The sequence below is a fragment of the Schistocerca piceifrons genome, chromosome 2 (genome assembly GCF_021461385.2).
Source record: "Schistocerca piceifrons isolate TAMUIC-IGC-003096 chromosome 2, iqSchPice1.1, whole genome shotgun sequence".
Classification (NCBI taxonomy): Eukaryota; Metazoa; Arthropoda; class Insecta; order Orthoptera; family Acrididae; genus Schistocerca; species Schistocerca piceifrons.
In genome coordinates this window covers 494,791,869-494,813,470 of record NC_060139.1, presented here as the reverse complement: position 1 = coordinate 494,813,470, position 21,602 = coordinate 494,791,869, and the positions used below count along the sequence as shown (strand labels likewise).

Here is a 21,602-nt window from a genome sequence, read left to right as displayed (position 1 = left end):
GTAAGCAATCTGATGATGTCGACGTCATTCTCTCTGACGTCCCTCAGAATTCTTCTGTAGAGCCAATGGACCTTGATGTCAGACTGGAGCCACTGTCGTGCCCCAAGACTGAGCCTCCACCTAGTGTCTGCTCCCCTCCCCGGCATAAACACAGGATAAAGTTGCTACCCCAGTGATAAGGTGACTCCCATATTACAATAGAACATATCAGGACACATGTGGAGGAGCTGAAACTCCTGACACCTTGCATTCTGCTCTCCCGCCCTTGCAGACACCACTCAGTGGGAAGCAGCTGATGACCTCCATTCCAGTGACCACATCTCAATGTGGATCCAGCTACTGGGTGAAGCTTTGCCAGAACAGAAGCCACCAAAAGGGATGGTCAGCTGGGCTAACTGGACCCTGTTCAGCTAGCTGGTTGTGTCTGGACACCGCAACAGTTTCCAGGAATGGGTGCACCACATTACATGAGTGATCCGTCATGCTGCTGGCTCATCCACCCCAAAGTCATCATAGAAGGTAACCTGTATCTTGATGAACCGGTGAGTGCCACTCAGTAATCTGGGACAGGTGTGCTGCTCTCCAGGGATTTAAATACCGCGCAGCAACAGACAACCTTATGGCCTTTTGGGTCACAAGAGCCAAGGCTCAACATGTAATGAAGGAGAGTAAGCAAAGGTCATGGAAAGTGTTCCTGGACTCCATCAACCGTTCCACACATTCTGCAAAAGTATGGGAAGCCATCAGGAGGATTTCCAACAACCACAGTCATGTACTAATAGCAGCAAAGCAGGAATAGGGTTGTCTCCAAACATTGCCCAGAGACATCGCTCAGATGAGGGCAGATTATTTTGCAAAGATTACTGCTAATGTCAGCCATGATGTGGTGTTTCACCTCTACCATGTTATTGTAGAGAGAGACAAGTTGGACTTCAGATCCAACAGTTCTGAGTCTAACACCTACCCTAGGAGTGGATGTTTAACTCTCATCTGGTCTGGTTGCTAGAGACTAAACAATTCCTTAGCCACTCTCATTGTGGTTCAGAGATTTAGATTCACTGTCGACGACCTGATTCTGCAGAGGTGGCTATTAAGCAGGATTTTCTGTGTAAACATCACTATCTTAGTAATGGAGTAACTTCATCAGTGGGGCTTCCGTGGCTACCTCTCCATTTTCATACAGTTTTTCCTGTCTAAATAATCTTTTAGGTCTACTGTTGCTAACACTCTTGTCAGATTGTTTCATGCAGGGGAATGGTGTCCCTCAGGGCACTGCTTTGTGTTACCCACTTTGCCAAAGCCATAAACAGTATCACATGTGTGGGGAGGAGTCCTGTACAATGCTCCTTATTTTTGGGTGATTTTGCTGTTTTTTGTTCCTCCTCCAGTGTTGCAACACTGACTCGTCGCTTGCATCTTACAGTGTAAAATTAGAGGAGTGGGTTGCATGATGGATATTCAGTTTTCTGCGGGTATATGTGCATGCGCGTGCGCCCATGCCCAATCTCTGTCTTGAGGCTGTTAAGCCACCTCTTACAATCTGATAGCAACTCCTCTTGTTGCCTCAGGTATGCAAGTTCCTCGCAGCTCAGAATTCACTTGCATACCATATTGTTGCTCGTCTGCCTCTGGAACGGCTTTTCTCCAATCATCTGCAAGCAACAAGGCTGTTTGGGATCCACATGCTGGGTGCACAGGAGTCACTTGATGTGGAACAAGCACAACCCCAGACCAAGGGTAGTAAGTGTCTCCACCCAAGTTACTACAGAGACCCAGAGTAATTTTGTGTTTAGTGCAGTACAGAAGAGGTTGCACTCCTGCACATGTTTTTAACACATTATGTAAGGACATTTTAACTGAGCATCACAACTCTGCAGCTGTCTTTACAAGTGGATCGAAACAGGAGGACTCTATTGGTTGCTGTGGTTTTCCCTGATTGTATCCTCAGGGTCAGACAGCCTCAGGATTTGACTGTCTTCCATGTGGATTTATATGTGATCTGGGCACTGGAGCATGCGAGATGTCATTAGAGTACTAATTTCTTGTCTGTTCTGATTCTCTGAGTGCCCTTCATTTTCTACAATGCTTTTACCAAATGGATAAAGCAGTTCATAATATCCAGGACACCCTCCTCCAAATACAGTGGCTGGGGAGTGCCAGGGCACATGGGTATTGTGTGGAATGAAAGAGGAGATGTAGCAGCCAAGGAGGTGTGTCACGGTCCTCAGTTAGTTGCAATCACTTTGCTGTTCAGATAAAATGTCTTGCATCACTGGAGGATGAGTAAAATGTCTTGCATACCTGGAGGATGAATAAAATGTCTTGCATACCTGGAGGATGAGTGGCTGGAAGTGACATACAGTAAGTAGTAAAGCCCTCAACACAGCCATGTTGATGGGTTGAGGTTCTTCTTACTTATCTTTGCATACGCCACAGTCCTCCAAAGCGTGGCTGCTTGATCTGGTGATTAAACCTTTCAGTGTATTTACCGAGCGAGGTGGCACAGTAGTTAGCACACTGGACTCGCATTCGGGAGGATGACAGTTCAAACCTGCGTCCAGCCATCCAGATTTAGGTTTTGTGATTTCCCTAAATTGGTCAAGGCAAATGCTGGGATGGTTCTGAAAGGGCACTGGTTATTTCCTTTCCCATCCTTGAGAGAGTCTGAACTTGTGCTCCATCTGTAATGACCTCATTGTTAATGGGACGTTAAAGCCAATATTCCTTCCTTCCAATGTGTGGCGCTTATTGTACAGATGTCTGAGTACTGCATTTTATTAGACTGTGTGTTATCTGTCAACATGCGAGTGTTACGGAGATGGTTTGGGAACTCAAATGCGAATCCCTCCAGGAAAGGTGCTGTGTTTTTCGATGAATGCAATTGAGAAAATTTTGAGAACCATAATTTGAAGCTGACTGAAGAACAATTCCACTGCTGCCAACAAACTTTTTGTGTAAAGGGCATGAATGTAAGGTAGAAATTAGGGTTTGTATGGAGGTGTATGTATTGTTATTTTTACCTCATTCTGTTTGCGGGTGGAACAGGAAGATAAATGATTAGTAGTGGTGCAACCTACCCTCTGCCACACACCGTTGGTGGCTATATATATATAAACAAAGATTATGTGACTTACCAAACGAAAGTGCTGGCAGGTCGATAGACACACAAACATACACACAAAATTCAAGCTTTCGCAACCAATGGTTGCTTCATCAGGAAAAAGGGAAGGAGAGGGAAAGACAAAAGGATGTAGGTTTTAAGGGAGAGGGTAAGGAGTCATTCCAATCCCGGGAGCGGAAAGACTTACCTTAGGGGGGAAAAAAGGGCAGGTATACACTCTCGCGCTCGCTCGCTCGCGCGCCACACACACACACACACACACACACACACACACACACAAGCAGCAATCTGGGAGTGGGGCTGAAGGTGAAGAGGCTGAAGGTTCTGAGGATTTGAAGGGATGAGGATGAGCCCTCAGCCCCACTCCCAGATTCAACCAAACAGCCCTCGTCAAAGATTTACTGTCCTACACTCGTACTCTCTGCTGGAAGTATCACTTTGCCACGAAGAAAAATGATCCTAATCCTACCCCTAATGATCCAACTCCCCAAGACACTATCCAAATTGAACCCTGCCTGGAACAGTTCCGTCCTCCGTCACAGCGGGACCCACCTCCTCTTCCTCAAAATCACCCCCTCCAAACCTTCCAGGAATTTCTGACTTCCAGCCTTGCCTCTCAATCCGTCTTAAAAAACCTTAATCCTACTCCCAACATCACCACTGCTGAAGCCCAGGCTATCCGTGATCTGAAGGCTGACCGGTCCATCGTCATTCTTCCGGCGGACAAGGGTTCCACGACTGTGGTACTTGATCGTCGGGAGTATGTGGCTGAGGGACTGCGTCAGCTTTCAGACAACACCACATACAAAGTTTGTCAAGGTAATCCCATTCCTGATGTCCAGGCGGAGCTTCAAGGAATCCTCAGAACCTTAGGCCCCCTACAAAACCTTTCACCTGACTCCATCAACCTCCTGACCCCACCGACACCCCGCACCCCTACCTTCTACCTAAAATTCACAAACCCAATCATCCTTGCCGCCCCATTGTAGCTGGTTACCAAGCCCCCACAGAACGTATCTCTGCCTACGTAGATCAACACCTTCAACCCATTACATGCAGTCTCCCATCCTTCATCAAAGACACCAACCACTTTCTCGAACGCCTGGAACCCTTACCCAATCCGTTACCCCCGGAAACCATCCTTGTAACCATTGATGCCACTTCCTTATACACAAATATCCCGCACGTCCAGGGCCTCGCTGCGATGGAGCACTTCCTTTCACGCCGATCACCTGCCACCCTACCTAAAACCTCTTTCCTCATTACCTTAGCTAGCTTCATCGTGACCCACAACTTCTTCACTTTTGAAGGCCAGACATACCAACAATTAAAGGGAACAGCCATGGGTACCAGGATGGCCCCTTCATACGCCAACCTATTCATGGGTCGCTTAGAGGAAGCCTTCTTGGTTACCCAGGCCTGCCAACCCAAAGTTTGGTACAGATTTATTGATGACATCTTCATGATCTGGACTCACAGTGAAGAACAACTCCAGAATTTCCTCTCCAACCTCAACTCCTTTGGTTCCATCAGATTCACCTGGTCCTACTCCAAATCCCATGCCACTTTCCTTGATGTTGACCTCCACCTGTCCAATGACCAGCTTCACACGTCTGTCCACATCAAACCCACCAACAAGCAACAGTACCTCCATTATGACAGCTGCCACCCATTCCACATCAAACGGTCCCTTCCCTACAGCCTAGGTCTTCGTGGCAAACGAATCTGCTCCAGTCCAGAATCCCGGAACCATTACACCAACAACCTGAAAACAGCTTTCGCATCCCGCAACTATCCTCCCGACCTGGTACAGAAGCAAATAACCAGAGCCACTTCCTCGTCCTCTCAAACCCAGAACCTCCCACAGAAGAATCACAAAAGTGCCCCACTTGTGACAGGATACTTTCCGGGACTGGATCAGACTCTGAATGTGGCTCTCCAGCAGGGATACGACTTCCTCAAATCCTGCCCTGAAATGAGATCCATCCTTCATGAAATCCTCCCCACTCCACCAAGAGTGTCTTTCCGCCGTCCACCTAACCTTCATAACCTTTTAGTTCATCCCTATGAAATCCCCAAACCACCTTCCCTACCCTCTGGCTCCTACCCTTGTAACTGCTCCCGGTGTAAAACCTGTCCCATGCACCCTCCCACCACCACCTACTCCAGTCGTGTAACCCAGAAGGTGTACACGATCAAAGGCCGAGCCACGTGTGAAAGCACCCACGTGATCTACCAACTGACCTGCCTACACTGTGATGCATTTTATGTGGGAATGACCAGCAACAAACTGTCCATTCGCATGAATGGACACAGGCAGACAGTGTTTGTTGGTAATGAGGATCACCATGTGGCTAAACATGCCTTGGTGCACGGCCAGCACATCTTGGCACAATGTTACACCGTCCGGGCTATCTGGATACTTCCCACTAACACCAACCTATCCGAACTCCGGAGATGGGAACTTGCTCTTCAATATATCCTCTCTTCCCGTTATCCACCAGGCCTCAATCTCCGCTAATTTCAAGTTGCCGCCACTCAGACCTCAACTGTCATTCAACAACATCTTTGCCTCTGCACTTCCGCCTCGACTGACATCTCTGCCCAAACTCTTTGCCTCTGTATATGTCTGCATCTGTCTGTATATGTGTGGATGGATATGTGTGTGTGTGCGCGAGTGTATACCCATCCTTTTTCCCCCTAAGGTAAGTCTTTCCGCTCCCGGGATTGGAATGACTCCTTACCCTCTCCCTTAAAACCCAAATCCTTTCGTCTTTCCCTCTCCTTCCCTCTTTCCTGACGAGGCAACCGTTGGTTGCGAAAGCTAGAAAATATATATGTATATATATATATACGGTATGTTGATGATTTTCACTTATGGACCGTCTGACAGCAACTGAATAAAACACAATTTTAGTGCCATACGCGTTTCGCCTTTATTTTCTGCAAGGCATCATCAGTGGCAGGTTGCGTAGACAGTTTCTTACATATTACGCTCCTGTTGCATTTTTGGTCTTGTTCTTCTTCTTATGAGCGCCAATTTGCTGTTTTTTCTGCATTCCACAGCACTATGCACTGAACGCTTTTTTTAATGCAATGTTTTGGTTTATATATATATATGCAGGTTGCCAGACTGTATTGGAGAGAACTTTTTAGTGTGAAAGGGATATATATGCAGGTTGCCAGACTGTATTGGAGAGAACTTTTTAGTGTGAAAGGGATGGCAGCTATCATAATGGTGGTATTGGGATAAAGTGTTGAGATTTTGGAATAATACAGAATGTGGCAGCCCTGGATCCTGATCGTCAAGATACTATCAATGCCTCTGAACAAGATGAGTAGTTTAAGATCTGTCTTGTTCGTAATGTTCCCCTAGGTGGCCCATAAACAAGTTGGCTAAGTCTGTGCCCATGGCTGTACTATGAATTGTTTGAATATATTCCCTTCGGAGAAGTAGTAATGCTTAACGATTGTGTTGGACTGATGCATAAGAAGTGAGGTAGCACATTTGAAGATGGAAGGATATTAGGAGCATTAGTGTTAGACATTAACAAGCCCATGGGCATGTGGATGTTAATAGGAAGGTGGCAGCCATCCGGGTGTAAAGGCAAGGCAAGAGGCAGTAAAAGTAACGGTTTCCATCTTCGATGTCGGAAACTAGGCTGCGAGTTTAGGGTAAAAGAGTCTCTGCTCTTCCTCATCCATCCCATAGCCCGGATCTTGCAACTTGTGACTTCCATCTCCTTAGCCCTCTGGAAGTTGAACTCTATGGAAAGTGCTAATGAAGGGAAAGGAATTAGTACAGCAAGTACTTGGTTTAGTCACAGACCACTGGAGTACTACCTAGAGAACACGCAAGCTCTCACATTAAGGTGGCTAAGACTGTAGTATTGAATGGAGATCATTAGGAAGATAAAGTTTTATAGCCAAATTATTGGAAACAATGTGGTGTATTCAAATCGTGAATAAAACCGTCTTGCTTTGAGAAAAAAGTGTTGCATTTCTTACTGAATGGCCCTCTCAGGTGGAGAAGTCAAACAGTTGGCAGATACTTTTTCGTGCAACCTCTGCAGTTTGTCAAGACAGTGGTGGATCCTCAGTCCCTAAGTAGGATGATCAGATAAGGTCCTGTTTTGTGGTTGTGGGTGGCTGTCCTATCTTCTAATGAGGGTTTTGTGTTGTGAAAGGAACTAGGAAAAAAGGTGAAACAATGTCAGAGGTAAGGAACTCCTGTAAGGTAACCAGGGACTGTTTGGATGGGAGTTTGGGGGGAAGGGGGAGGGTGAGTTGAAAATTAGGAGAGGCAAGATTTTAGTGGATACTTGTCAGAGGAGTTCGTGGCAAAAAAGTGAGGGGGAAGTGAGAGATTAAGTCCATGGGTTAGGCATAATTTCAGGAGCATGATGTGGAACTGGCTTTTAGCTAGGGATAAGGATGTTTCTCTGAATTGATCTAGACAGGTAGAGCAAAGATACATGTGCAATGGGATTTATCTATAAGGAGTGAAAAAGGTATGCAGATGATATCTGGGAGCAATAAGGAGAATCTTGGGTGTAAAACTGAAGGATGCATAGCAAGAGGAAACACATTACGTAAACATGAAGGATTTGTTGTTTAGAGTCAAAAAAGGATTTACACAGCGGGCAGTAGAAAGGCACTAAGGGAAGAGAATAATTCATTGTATATCTGTGATCCTTGTGCACGAGAAAAACATTGGCTCATAGGCAATATTGCATATCTTGTGGAATTATGGGGAAAAGGGTGGAGAGAGAGGATATGGTGCAATTGAAGCAGCTACAAAAGGTGATAACAGGGTACCACAAAAGTACAGCACCATTGCGCTAGTGAGGATGGGAAATATGTGTGTGCATAAGAAAGGTGAAAAAGGAAATGAAGGGAAATATAAGGATGGACACACAGTATTTATCGACAGCATATCAAACAACGTGACTGCAATATTTAAACTGAGTAGTACTGATCACATTCCAGCCATGCATGAATGCTTGTCAAGTGTCGCATCAAACCAAAGACATATTTAGAGAGATGGTTACTTGCCATAAGTGTGCAATTAGCTACATGTTGGGGTTAGTTGGTCACCAAGAACCACTTGAAAATGGTAAATGCTTTTGTTAGAGAACAAAAATGAATTAATTGTCATAAGGGAAGCTACGAAAGAAAGTACAAAAAGTAGTATGGCAGAATTCAAATCCTCCATGTATGTTGACATTCAATATGCTAGAAAAAACTAATATGTTACAGAACTGTTCTATAGAGGGGAAAACTGTATTGTGTGTGAATGTGTGACCTTTTGTTAGCCTTATTCATCATTTATATCCTTTAGTTTCAAATTCCAGCACCCCTTGGTGCTGCCATGGGTGCACCAACCACTGTAGTTAACTATTTTTTTATTGTTTTTGCTGCTTCTCATTTTTTGCCCAGGATGAAATATCCAGGTTTAGTTCTGTTATTAAACAGTGTTGCCTATTTTCTACTCAACCAACAGTTTTGTAGAGTGAAATTATTATCTCAGTCATTAAAGACCTAGGTATCCTGTGTTTCAGAAATTAAAATAAAATATAATTTATATCATGCTGTAAAGTACTATAAGAATAAACCCATTACCAAAGTATAAACATCAAAAATGAAGCCATCATTACATTTATTTTTATTGTGCAGTGTGTACAGGATGTTCTATTTATCTGAAGTCTGCATGCACGATGCAGTAGGTGGCGGGCAACGAGCGCTCCGTTGCACAGCAAATCTGATGTGATGTCGCTCGTGTACTACTGCAGTACTGAATTGAAAATACATTAAAATAAATTTTGTGCACAGTCATGTCATACAAGGATATGCTAGAACTGTGTGCCATTGTTTTTCACACTTTTCTGACACCTCAAGAATTTATTCATCACACAATGTAATTCTCTTTGAGAAATTGAGTTAACTGAGTCATGGATATAATCCTTGAGTTTCTGTGACATGTGCAGATTTGTTGTGTACACTTTATCCTTTAGTGCTCGCCACAAATTGAATCAGATGCTGTTAAATTGGGAGTTAGAGTGGGCCAGATATTGTTGCTATTGACTATCGTGGAACACATCTTGAACTTCATGCAAAGAAACATTGACAATATGAGCCGTTACCGAACCTTGTTGAAAAAATTTGGATTTTTGTTCTCTTTCACTTAATTCATTAAAACACGGTTGCAAAATGTTTCACTCAAATCTTTCACTGTTAACTGTGTTATTAAAAAAAATTGTGCCTGTTATTCTGTCACAACTGACTACGCACCAAACACCTATCTTCTGATTGTAAAGGGGTTCCCCATGAAGCAGAAAAGGTCTGTTGACACTTCAGTGTTTACAATTATGGGAATTGGCATATCCATGTAAGCGAAAACACAATGAGGTAAAGATCCATTTCACTGTCATGCATAGGTTTCAAAACCCATGTGCAAAACCTAACGCTGTATGCAGGATCACTGGGCTTTAATTCTTGTGCTACTGTTACTTTATAGGGCCTTAGCCCAAGTAAGTTAGCAGAGGTGCAAGAAATTTGTGATATCTGCGAATGACTTTCAAGAAACTTTATAGAGGAATTTTGAGGTGGTATACAGTGTCATTCACATGAGCTTCTATGAACACTGTACTTCATTTTTTGTGCTCCTTATCCTGAACACATCCCATTTGTGTGAAATTTGTTCACTATTTTCTGAACTGCGTCATGACTCGTAATTCAAACACCTGAGAACTTCTGTTAAAGCCATCTCCAGACATTACAGATGGACTCAGCACACGCATAACGATTGTAAATAAATTCTCTTTGTGGAATGGAATAATTCAGTCTTGCCATTGTTGCATTCAGATACTTCACTGTTACAATTGTGATGTTTGTTTCAATGATCAAATGACACTGGGCGAAAAGATGTGTAGTGCAACATTAATGTGAAGATCAGCCTGCATGTCTCCAGCAGCTGACAAACAAGATCCCACGCGTGTAGTCATCGGATAAATGGAACACCTTGTAGATGAAAGGAACATAATGTATTTCATTTTGGAGGAAAGTAGTAGAGTGACATGTCATAACCACTTATTTATAACAAAAGTATATTTTTATTCAGTGCCCTAATAAATGGTTAAATAAATGTACAATATTGTTGACATAAGTACCAAAACACTTCCTTTTAGTGACAATTACATCTGATAACCATTTTACTTGGAGTAGATTTTCAAAGGTCTTGTTATTTATTGCAGACATTCACTTTTTTGGCAGTACAGCTAGCAGTGATAATGTTCCTCCCCGATTTAACACCAACAGATGGAGTGAGTTTGATTCAAAACAATTTTGTGGAACTGTCTTAACTTGTGAAGCATGTTGTGTCTGCACCAGCAGTGTTTATTAGTTGCTGTATGTAGTGGATAGATTTATTTATTAAAGATTTTGCTTGACACAGCACTGTAGTGCTTTATTTGCAAACATAGCCATACAGTGTTATAAATTGTTTAATATAACTATAAAGTTCAATTGGCTTGTGGTTTTATTGAAATTTCTAGATGACAAGTCTTGTTTGTTTTGGTTGCTGTAAACAATTGCCTGTTTAACACCTAACAAATAATAAATATGCAAATAAGAAAACTATTTTTGTTAATCTGCAGTCACACCAGGAAGACTGGTCTTGTAATAAGGTGTAAAATTAGTGAGATGCACAGCTTGCATATTATTAAAAATTCACATGAATAGCTGTTGCAGGCATTGGAGAGAAAATGAATCTTCTCATCTTCCCTAAACAGTGGTGTTTTTTTTAAAAAAAATATATATTATTATTATTATTAGCGAATGTCCCCATGGGAGAACGATAAGCAGGTGATTAACATTTCTTAATGTTCTTCTTATTTCTCCAGTATTTCTTCATTGCCTCCCCAAAGGCCTTCTTCCTTTCTTCGGTCCACTTTGGTCGGAAAGGTTTAGATTCCGTCTCTGGAGTAAACTTCCACTTGTCGATTTTTCTTCTGAATGTATCCCGGTCTGATGTGTTTGTTATGTCAATTTTTGCCTTTTTCAAATCCTTCTTAACTTCAGTTACCCAGGGTATTGTTGCCTTAAGTGATGTCATATAGTCCAATAGACGTTTAGTTAACCTGTTTCCAGGTAATCTGTCTATATGTCCATAAAACTTCATCCGCCTCTTCCTGATATCTGCCTCGATGTTTGATATTTTTTCGGTTGTCTCGGTAGTCTGCAGCCTGTATCCATCTTGTGTGTATCGTGGTCCTAGGATTTTTCTAATAATTTTTCTCTCTACTTTCTTAATTTCGTGTAAATCTAATTTTCTATTCAGGGAGAGTGTTTCACTTGCATATGTGACTGTTGGTTTGATGACTGTGTTGTAGTGTCTGATTTTAGTGCCTTTTGATAGACATTTCTTGTTATATATATTTTGAATAAGTCCGAATACTTTCTTGATTTTCTGTAATCGGTTTTTTTGTGCTATTTTCTCAAGTCCTGTTGGTTCAATAACTTCACCGAGATACTTAAAGTGCTTGACTCTAGTTATTTCACCATACTTTGTTTTTAGTTTCGAAATATCTAATTTTGAGCAGATGAATTCTGTCTTCTCAAAGGAGATTTGCAGGCCAACCTTCTCAGCACATTCTTTAAGTGTCTCAATTTGTTTTACTGCTGTTTCTTCACTGTCAGTTATAATTGCCAAGTCATCTGCAAACGCTAAATAAGGGATGTTCAATTTTCCTTTACCTCTTCCTAGTTCAATTGGCTTCCAAAAGCTTTGTTTCCTTAGTGTTACTTCCCACTCTTTCATAACTTTGTCCAAAACTATATTGAATAATAGTGGTGAGATCCCATCTCCTTGTCTTACTCCTGTTTTAATTGAGAATGGTTCCGAAATTTCCCCTCTGAATTTAATTTTTGATTTGGTTTCTGTTAGTGTTTGTTCAATTAGTTTTCGGGTTTTAGTGTCTAGGCCTCGTTCTTCGAGAATGTGACATAGAGACTGTCTGTCTATGGAATCGTATGCCTTTTTGAAATCAACGAATGTGCAGATTATTGGTTTTGACCTGATTGCTTTAATCTTTAAAATAGTTTTAAGGTTGAATATCTGTTCCGGGCATGATCTATTAGGACGAAAGCCTGCTTGGTAGTCTGAAATTGTATGTTCTAGTTGTTCTTGTGCCCTCTTTAGGAGACATGCAGATAGAATTTTGTAGGTAACTGGTAAAAGTGAAATGCCTCTGTAGTTGTTTACGTCTGATCTCTCTCCCTTTTTGTGCAATGGGTGAATTAGTGCACACTTCCACTCCTCTGGGATATTTTCTGTCTGCCAAATTTCTTTGATGATGCTAGTGATCTCTTTTAACGAATTTGGACCAAGGTTTTTCAGTAGTTCAGCTACAATTCCATCTTCTCCCGATGATTTATTATTTTTGAGTTTTCTAATGTGACTATAAATTTCTTCTTGAGATGGTGGTAGTGAAGTCTCATTCGTGTGTTCTGGTTGTAATCTGGGGAATCTTGTACTTGGTTGTGGGCAATTTAGGAGTTGTGAGAAATATTTAGCTAGTTCTTGGCAATTTTCTTTGTTAGTTAGTGCCAATTTTCCATTCTGTTTCCGGAAGCAGAGATTTTGTGGAGTGTATCCTTTGATTTGATTTGCGAATATTTTATAAAAATCTTGAGTGTTGTGGTTCTTAAAGTTTTCTTCAATTGTGTTTAGCTGTTCATTAAGGTATTTTCTTTTAGTTTGTCTAAGTATTTTAGCTGTTTGTTTTCTCACTTTGAAAAATGTTTGTTGTGTGGTTTCTGATTTGTCACAATTGTAATTTAAAAAGGCTTGTTGTCTCTCTTCTAATGCCTTATCACAATTCGAATTCCACCATGGATGCTTGGATATTTTCTTTAACGGAATCAAATCTCTTGCTTTCTGTATAATTTTCGTTCGGAAATCTTTCCAGTTGTTTGTTGGTTGTTTATCCCATGCTTCTGTAATTTCTGATTCCTTGATATTTATAACTAGGTTCTTTATCCATTTCACAAATTTTATTGTGTTTGTTTAGAACTTTATAAATAAATCTGCTGAAGTAGCCCTTGGAATGTTTTTGTTTCTGAAGATCAGGCTGCAACAAACTGTTTGATGTCTTAGAATCAGTTACAGCTACCAGGAATCAAAATTAAAAAAATAATTTGATTGTTTTATGCACATTGGAAACTCTTGCTTATCAACATTAAAACTGTGTGATTAAGTGCTCAGAATATTTTGGTTCTGTGGCCTGAAGACGGAGTGAGTGCCTCTAATCACTCTGTGCTCTTTGGGATGCCACTTGCTTCCATTTATTAATTGCCTTTAAAATTGTAAGAATACAAAATTTCAGGTCCATACTTGCCTTTAGGAGGCAAAATTTTTGTACTGTACATGTAAAAGTAGAAAAAAGCAATTCTTAGCTTTTGAAAATGTTAGTTCTTTCCTCAGTGCTGAAAGAGAGAGTTAGGGAAAGTGGAGGAGTTTTCAATGTAGGTGGATCCCTCCAAGCTGTAGACTGAGTGACATACCTCTCCTTCCCAACTTTCACTAACCTATCCCTCTTTTCTAGGTTAGGAGAAAGTAAAAAGTTCAAAAGCTAGCAATAGTTAGTTATTCCCACTTTTAAATGTGCCTATTGACAGTAATGGAATTTTACCTCCTGAGGGTAAAATACTGGCCAGCCATTCTGTCTCCTTGTAATTTTAGTTTTCTCAAGGGAATTTTCTTTTAATATTACTAATCACCTATCTTAAGTAAATTCTAAGACATATCTGAACTTGCTACATTTGAAATAACATTATGAAGTGAAGCGCATGTGGTAGTCATCTATTTTTGGTTGATGTTATTTTTTGTTGTTGCGTTTTGGTATTTCATTAATGACTTAAAAAAAAATTATGTACATTTTTTTAATATCTCATGTGTTATTGTTAAGTGTCTCTGAATATGGAAATATTGATACTAAATTTAAATTGCATTATTTCTGACGCCATAACTAATCTTTCAATAGTAAATCATTGTAAACTCATTGACAACATTTGTTACAATAAGTGAACAACTGGATTAGTGTTGAACAAAGCATAAATGATCTTTCAATTCTCATAGATTGAGAAGTTGCCTAAGTTCCTGGCAATTATTTATTCCAATATGTATGAAAATAGTGTATTTGAAAGAAATGCTTCAAAAGTAGTGCATGTCTGTGATATGTGGCCAGACAATAACTGAACAACTTAATTGTGTCCAGGGGACAGTCAAAGGTATGTAAACCTAATCCAGATTTCATTATTACCACCTAGGGAAAGAAAATGTCTTGTCTTTAGGTAGTGCTCTAAGAAATGAACATAAACTGGGAGAGCATGCCATGGATATGACATGCAGATTGAGGTTGCAATCATTAAAACAAAGGTGTTTTTCATTGTGGAAGGATCTTATCATGAAATTTCAATCACAGACCTTCTCCTCTGAATGTAAAAATATTTTTTTTTCCACCTACATAGGGAGAAATGATCATCATAATAAAATTAGAGGAATTAGAGCTTTCACGGAAAGATTCAAGTGTTCATTTTCCCATGTACTATTCAAGAGTGGAAGAATAGAGAAATAGCTGAAAGGTGGTTCAGTGAACCCTCTGCCAGGCACTTGATTGTGAATTGTTGAGTAATCATGAAGATGTACGCTAAGTTGATAGTGAGTCAGTGCTGGTTATACAATGATGGTGGAAAACAGTCATGATTGCTAGATGACAGTCTTGAAAATATTGTACTTTAAAACTACTAGTTATGCTGTTGGGGTTGTGTTGTTAATGTTCAGTTATTAATTAGTGTTAGCTGAGTAACATTCTCTTTTGTCAGCTTTGATCGTTATTCTCTTTCCGTTTTGCAATTAATGTTTCGGAATGAATCACTGTGATAAACATTTGCAAATTTGTTACCAGAATATAAAAATTAGCAAGTTGAAAGCTTATAGCTGGTAGTTTGCAGCTGTTGCTTCCATATGTTATCACATTTTTTTAACTCTAGCAATTAATGTTAAAAAGAATACTATCATTTCCATTTTTCTTCCAAATCAATAATCAAAGTAGCACCAGAATTCTCATCAAACAAATGGAAAATAAGACAACATTAGATGCTGAAGTTTCTGAGAACATTGTATCTCAAGCTTTTGGAGCATAATTTGTGTCATATGTAGTCTCAGAGGAGAAAGTGGTGCCAGGAAGCACAGAGAGACTGTTGAAATCAAAGGTTTGCTCTGGCAGTTAGTTTTCCTTGAAGGGTGATCACATGTGCTGACAACTAATAATATGACCTGTAAACTGAAGAGTGTTTTGCTTCATGTAGTTGTAGACAAAGTTGTAACTGTGGCAGTCTAATGTGAAATGGAAGCTATTTATTCATGTCATGCCTTAGTAAACATTTTTTTTATAGAATCATCGGAAGGCTATTTACAACTTGCACAGAAACCAGACTGCAGCTGCAAGAGCTGGACAGCATGGAGGGGAAGCAGTAGTTAAGAAGAGAATGCGATTCGATCATAGCCTGTATGCATTCTGTACATTGAGCAAGCAGTGAAAGGAAACAAAGAAGAAATTTCGAAAGGAAATTTAATTTCAGAGAAAAGAAATAGTTCAGCCAGGCACACAAAAGGACTTTGAAGAGCAGTTGAACAGAAAGGGTAGTGCCTTGAGTGGAGATTATAATATGAATATCAATTAAAAGTACTGGATTGTAGTTAAAACAGGTAATGCTAGGGAACTAGATCAGGAATTGATACACTAAAGATAGTAAAAGAGCTTTGTTAAACAACTGGTAGCGGATGTTTTATGTCCTCTTTACTTCAACCATCATTAGTCCGACAACAGCAAGAAAAAGTCCTGAAACAGTGAAATTAGTTGATATTGAATATGGAGGCATTTTGCCTTTCATAAAGTAATGTTTAATCATCACATGAAATTATTTTTCATCCATTTTTTGACAATCGCTTGACTTCCTTGATTCACATGAATGCCAAACACAAAGGAATAGACAAATATGGCTGAAACTTGGTGTGCATTCTTTCCAAAGATGCTACTAACTAAACATGACCTCGATACTCGCTGGTGGTGCCATCTCTCGGACTTTGCACAGACTTTTCAAACACCCCTCGTACATAGGAGTTTCTAAAATCGGAAGAGACCCATTTGGTTATGATTTTTTGGAGTTCTGTAATATGGATGTGGATGCTTGTTTAATAATTCTGATCCAGCATCCTTTCTCTCTCTTCTTCCTCTTTGTCACATAAATTTGCCTTTACAATGTATCTAGTTTGCTGTTATCTTTATTATTTATCTTTGAGTTGATTTTATTTAAACGGGGTGGACAAAACATCTGCGGTTGGCTACAACGAAACTGAGTTTATTGTGTGTTATTGCTCTTTGTCATTCTATGAAAGCCATCCGATGTGCTTTAAGAATAGGAGTCGCTTTGAGATCTCTGGTAGTCAGTTTCTTCAGAAATTAATGACCCAAATATTGTGTCTTTTTGGCCTCCAGTGCTTCGCATTGGAAGATTAAATATAATGCAGTTTCATCCTCAGTACCATAGCCTTCACTCAGAGGCTTCTTTCTCTATACCCATTGTGTGCAGCTGTCTCCTAAAGTTCCCAGAGCCAGTCATTAAACATACAGTGAGTTTAATCTGCCTCCTGTTAAAGCCAAGGATTGTAGAACTTTTCCTGAAACATGGTTTTGAAATCATTGTCTTTCATTTTAGTCCAATTTTGTTATGTGCTACCTCCTGATCCGGATATGTAGTTTAAATTTTACTATCACCTTAGTGATAGTTAAAACTGATTTCGATCCAACAGATGGATTCATCACACCTGCCCTGACCAGCCTCTCAGCTTGTTCATTAATACTGATTTCTGAGTGACCAGGGACCCACAGCAGGGCTACCCTGTTAGTTACCGCTAGCCTCAAAAGGCTTTCATGGAATTCTGCAATGACATTTGATCATGTTGCATGGGATGATGGAGATTTTAGAGCTGCTTAGCTGTCTAAATGAATGTAGATGCTACAATCCTTGTAATACCTCTGTAGATTTTCCTTTGTGTATATTCTGATAGTGAGTATATCCACCTGAGATACTCGGGCCAGCTTCCACAGAGAGACTGCTCTCACTAATCTCATCTGTGCATATTCTGATGGCAAATACCTCTATCTGGAATGCCCGGGCCAGCTTCTCTGGAGAGTGTCCTCTCACTTGCCTAGGCCAGGCCTGTATACCTCGACCACAGCACACACGGCTGCTTTCGACCCATCAGTAAACTAGACTGTCTCTGGAATGGTTTCATGGTTCTTTCCTCCACTGCTCCATATTTCCTATGGTTACATAGGAAGATTTATTGAAGAAGCTAGAAGTTATTTTAAATCAACTGGCATTTCCCTGACCAATCCTTTGTTTACGTGATTCATTATATTACTGTCAGATGCAGGGAATATTGGTTTCAACCTCTATTCTCCTGCAGCAGCCTCCTTTGTAACCAAAAGATGTAATGGGGACATGTCCACCATGCTTTTCAACCCAGCAGTGAGCATGCTGCTGATTCCAGCCCTTATGGATAGGCAGGCCAGCCTTTGCACCTTCTCAAGCCCATTAGCTGCCTTCTGTTGTACTTTATTCCACCACACTGTAGCCTCATAAATATCATAGGGCTATTGCAGAGGTGTAGTTCTAGTCTTTGCTCTTGGGGCAAAGACCCCAGTGTTTTCAACAGGCCCTTCTGTTGCATATAAGAGCACTTTTTGCCTTGGAACATACATTCTTTATGTGAGGAGGGCCTTGTTAGTTTCGCATCCAGGGTTACTAGGTACTTCACTACCTTCTCTATTGGTAGACTTTCATTTCAGAGCTTGAAATTGCAGTATGTGTCTTGGGTGTGCTTCCTTGTGAACTCTAGTTTTCTTGGAATTAACGCTTAAATCCTATTTCCTACAACAATTTTGCTCAGTGCATTGTATCAGTCTGTTTACAGTACTTGCAAATTTGCCAAATGTTATGACTGTTCATCTGTGTGTCCTTGGCAAAAATAATATTTAGCGGGTTAATGAGCTTATTAGTCATTAATTTCCACAGGAGCAGGGACAAGACCCTACCTTGCTAGACACCCTCTAGACATGTTTCCACATTATTAATGGTGGGTTTTACCTTTTGTTTACTCAGTATTGTCTTTTACCCATCCAAGTACAGTGATCTTGATGTTGTTTACTTGTGCAGCTTTAACCATGGATTCGAAGGTAGTGTTACTAAAAGCCACCCTCCTCACCCCCCTCCCCCCTCATTATCCAGGAAGATACAGAGTGCCATTTCCTGAAAGTGCAGTGCTTTTTCTGCCTTCCAAACAAGTTGGTGAAGTGTTGTTTCACACGATTTGCGTGGTTGCTGTGCATGTTTGTTTTTGTGTAGCAGAACCTGAAATAACCATCTTTTCTGAATGTGCATGTTAACCAGCTTTTTTAACTTTTTTAGAAGAAAGGAGGACAGACTGATTGGTCACATACTCTTTGTGTGATAAATTCTCCCTGGTTTTGGAATGAAATCAACCTTTACTGTCCGCCAAGGATTCAGAATGACAACAGCAGCCAAACTAACTGAACAGCATGGATGGGAGTCTAATTAATCCCTTTACTGCTTGTTGCAGCAGACCCTGAAAGATACCTGCTGGACTTGACGACTTGAGCAGTTGAAGTTCCCACTACCAAGACATTTCGAGGCAGATACCCAGTTCTCCCATTGGTTATTATGTCTTACAAACCAATAAACCACATGGACTGCATTCCTGTCCAAATCACCTGCCAGAGTACATTTGAGGAAGTGAGTCTTGAGGGGCACTTCCAGTGTCTCATGTGCTGACATAGTGTACTCACCATCCTCCCTTCTTAGCCTGCCTCATGTTTTTTTGGTATCCTAGTGAGGATATTATGAAGTCTGGCTCTGGTGACAGTAGGTACCACATGTACATACCCTTCCAACCCCCCCCCCCCCCCACCTCCTTTTATACGAGCAAGGTTTTTGGATTAAGACCATGTCCACCCCCCTGTCTTTGCAGAAGGTGTCCCCTTACTGTGTTGCAGATTTATCTGCAACACTTCCAGCTGCCAAACTGCTGCCATTGTCACCTTTGATGTCTTTGATGTCTTTGATCACCCTGTCGGTCTCCTGTGAGAATCCCAAATACAGTTTTAAGTCTTGCTCTTACATTGCCTTCAGGATCTTCTGTTCAACTTCTACCACAAGGATATAGCCATCAGTTCCAGCGTTACAGCTAATGATCCTTCTCTGTTGAGACTTTCTTGTTCTGAACCCTTATTTTCTCTAACAGCACCTCTACTGGAACATTCTTAAGTAGTTACGTTACCCAGATTGATATTTTAGTTGTTTCGTTGGACACTATCTCAGTCAGTGGATCCATTGTCCTCGTCCCCTCACGGACAAAGATCGGAGCACCCTTATCCAGATGGACTCTCCTCTTTTGTGCTCATGTGTTTCATATAATTTATTAAGAGCTAATTAATAATAGGCCTCTCAGTTGTGATCACTTGTTTTGGAGACTACATCTGCACATGGTACATAAAATCACAGGAATTTAACTTTAACCGTACTTCATCTGCTACTAATATTTTGGCTGCAAACCATCTGCAATCTACAGACCAAGTGAGATGGACTGACTGCAAAGCATTCCTATCCGCTTTCATACATGAGTGCTAATCAGTACTCAGAAGATCATGAAGCAAGAAATACTACACAGTCAACAGAGATAAATGCTAGCATGACCCCTCTATGAAAGATGTTTCACAAATTCTAGTTGAGAGTGAGACAGCTCGGTTGTCTGTGTGAGTTAATTCTTGCCAGTGCAGTGGAATCCAGCACTAGCAGTTAGACAATGGTGCTGTCCTCTGTTGACCAGAATTTGTGGAACAGTACTTTTCCACAGAGGGGTCATGCTAGCATATATCTCTGCTGACTTACTTTCCATTCCTTCCACCATGATCTGCCATCTACTTTTATGCACGTGGCTCACCCACACAATATATAAGATGGACTGTAGTGCTTCAACATCTGTCAACCTTGCTCTAAAGATGGCTGGACAGTTTGAAACTAAAATATTTGCATCAGACTTAAGTATGGTTACAGCTGAATTCCCATAATTTTATGGAGCAATTAATACGCCATGAGAACATGTAGATTCATATGCCTGTCTTTCCCATTTCTTACTGCTCATTTGTCCAAATGGAGAGACTAGTTTCAAACTTGCGAAAGCTTGAGATTCAGTATATGCATTAGCTCGTTATGACTGTGCCAGCCCTGCTACCTTTACTTATGGTTCAGTGCTTGGTTAGTAGATGTGCCATTTGAAATCAGTGACTTATGTACAATGGGGCAAATAGATTGAACACTCAGTCGATTGCTTAGCAATAATGACATGTTACAGGTATGCCTACTGCAGCAGCTTTGTCAACAATGAGTAATAATGTTTTCGGAAGTCCTGCGCGCAAATCGGCAAGCTCTGTGGGTGTTGCTGGAACAATGCAGTCCCAGCCACCGTCGGAGGATCGATATGCTGCCCTTAAAGACCTGGACAGTCTGATGAAATCACAAGCTTCGGATGCACAGGGGGGTGACTGGGCCACAGGTGAGTAAACAAACATCTTCTTCTTGTTTTTGCTAATAATCAGCTATAAATTCAGTAGATTCTTTCTTTTTTTGCCTGTTCAAATTGAAAAATTGTGGCGCAGACGGGAATAGTCACCAACTCTTTAAGTTATCTTGTTCTTTCCAGCAAGGGAAAAGTTGAAATGCTGAAAACAAAGGAGCAAGATGTGGATGGAAATTTAAAAGCATTTTCAGCAAAATTGTGTAATTCCTGGATTTCCAAGTTTTTACTCAAACGAATGTTCCCCCCCCCCCCCCCCCCCCCCTCTCCCCTCCTGCTGATATTTTAACAACTTTTCTAACTGTCCAACTTTGGTGTGTCAACAGAACGTTAACCCCACTCAGAGATTAGGCCTTAAACCTGTTCAGGCTGGCTTGACTGCTGCCTGCAGTGCTGTCTGAGGAGTGGTCTATGATCTTGGGACATGACATCAACATGTTGCCAACCGTGCCAACCATTATTGCCAGTAAATGAATCCAAGTGATGCTACTGCTGTTTTTTTTATTCAAGCAACTCATTATTTGGTCTCATAATGTTGAGTGGACCCTGTTCCAGACCTCCCTATTTCAGAAAAATCTGAGCATTTTCCAGGAATTGAACCTGAGTCCTTCTGCACTGAACGCAGTGGTGCTAACCATTTGGCTGCAGAGGCAGTCATCTGTGTCAATTGTGGATATTAATTTTTCATTTTTTGGAGCTCAGCCAAACTTTTAACTAGAGGCGGTATGATGTGCTTGTTATCGCAACAGTGCTGCTCCTAAG

The 21,602-nt window shown here is 40.9% G+C and overlaps 1 protein-coding gene across 4 annotated transcripts in view; it reads left to right on the top strand.

Annotated features, from left to right (window-relative positions):
- LOC124775031 (arf-GAP domain and FG repeat-containing protein 1) overlaps positions 1 to 21,602 on the top strand; it is a 104,307-nt gene that overhangs the window by 34,899 nt on the left and 47,806 nt on the right. For 3 of the 4 annotated variants that reach the window (XM_047249801.1, XM_047249800.1, XM_047249799.1), the window contains 2 exons: positions 10,375 to 10,443; positions 20,619 to 20,819. In XM_047249801.1, coding sequence (XP_047105757.1) covers positions 10,375 to 10,443; positions 20,619 to 20,819 — 270 coding nt within the window. The remainder of the gene's footprint in view (positions 1 to 10,374; positions 10,444 to 20,618; positions 20,820 to 21,602) is intronic. The other variant, XM_047249802.1, reaches the window with a different exon arrangement.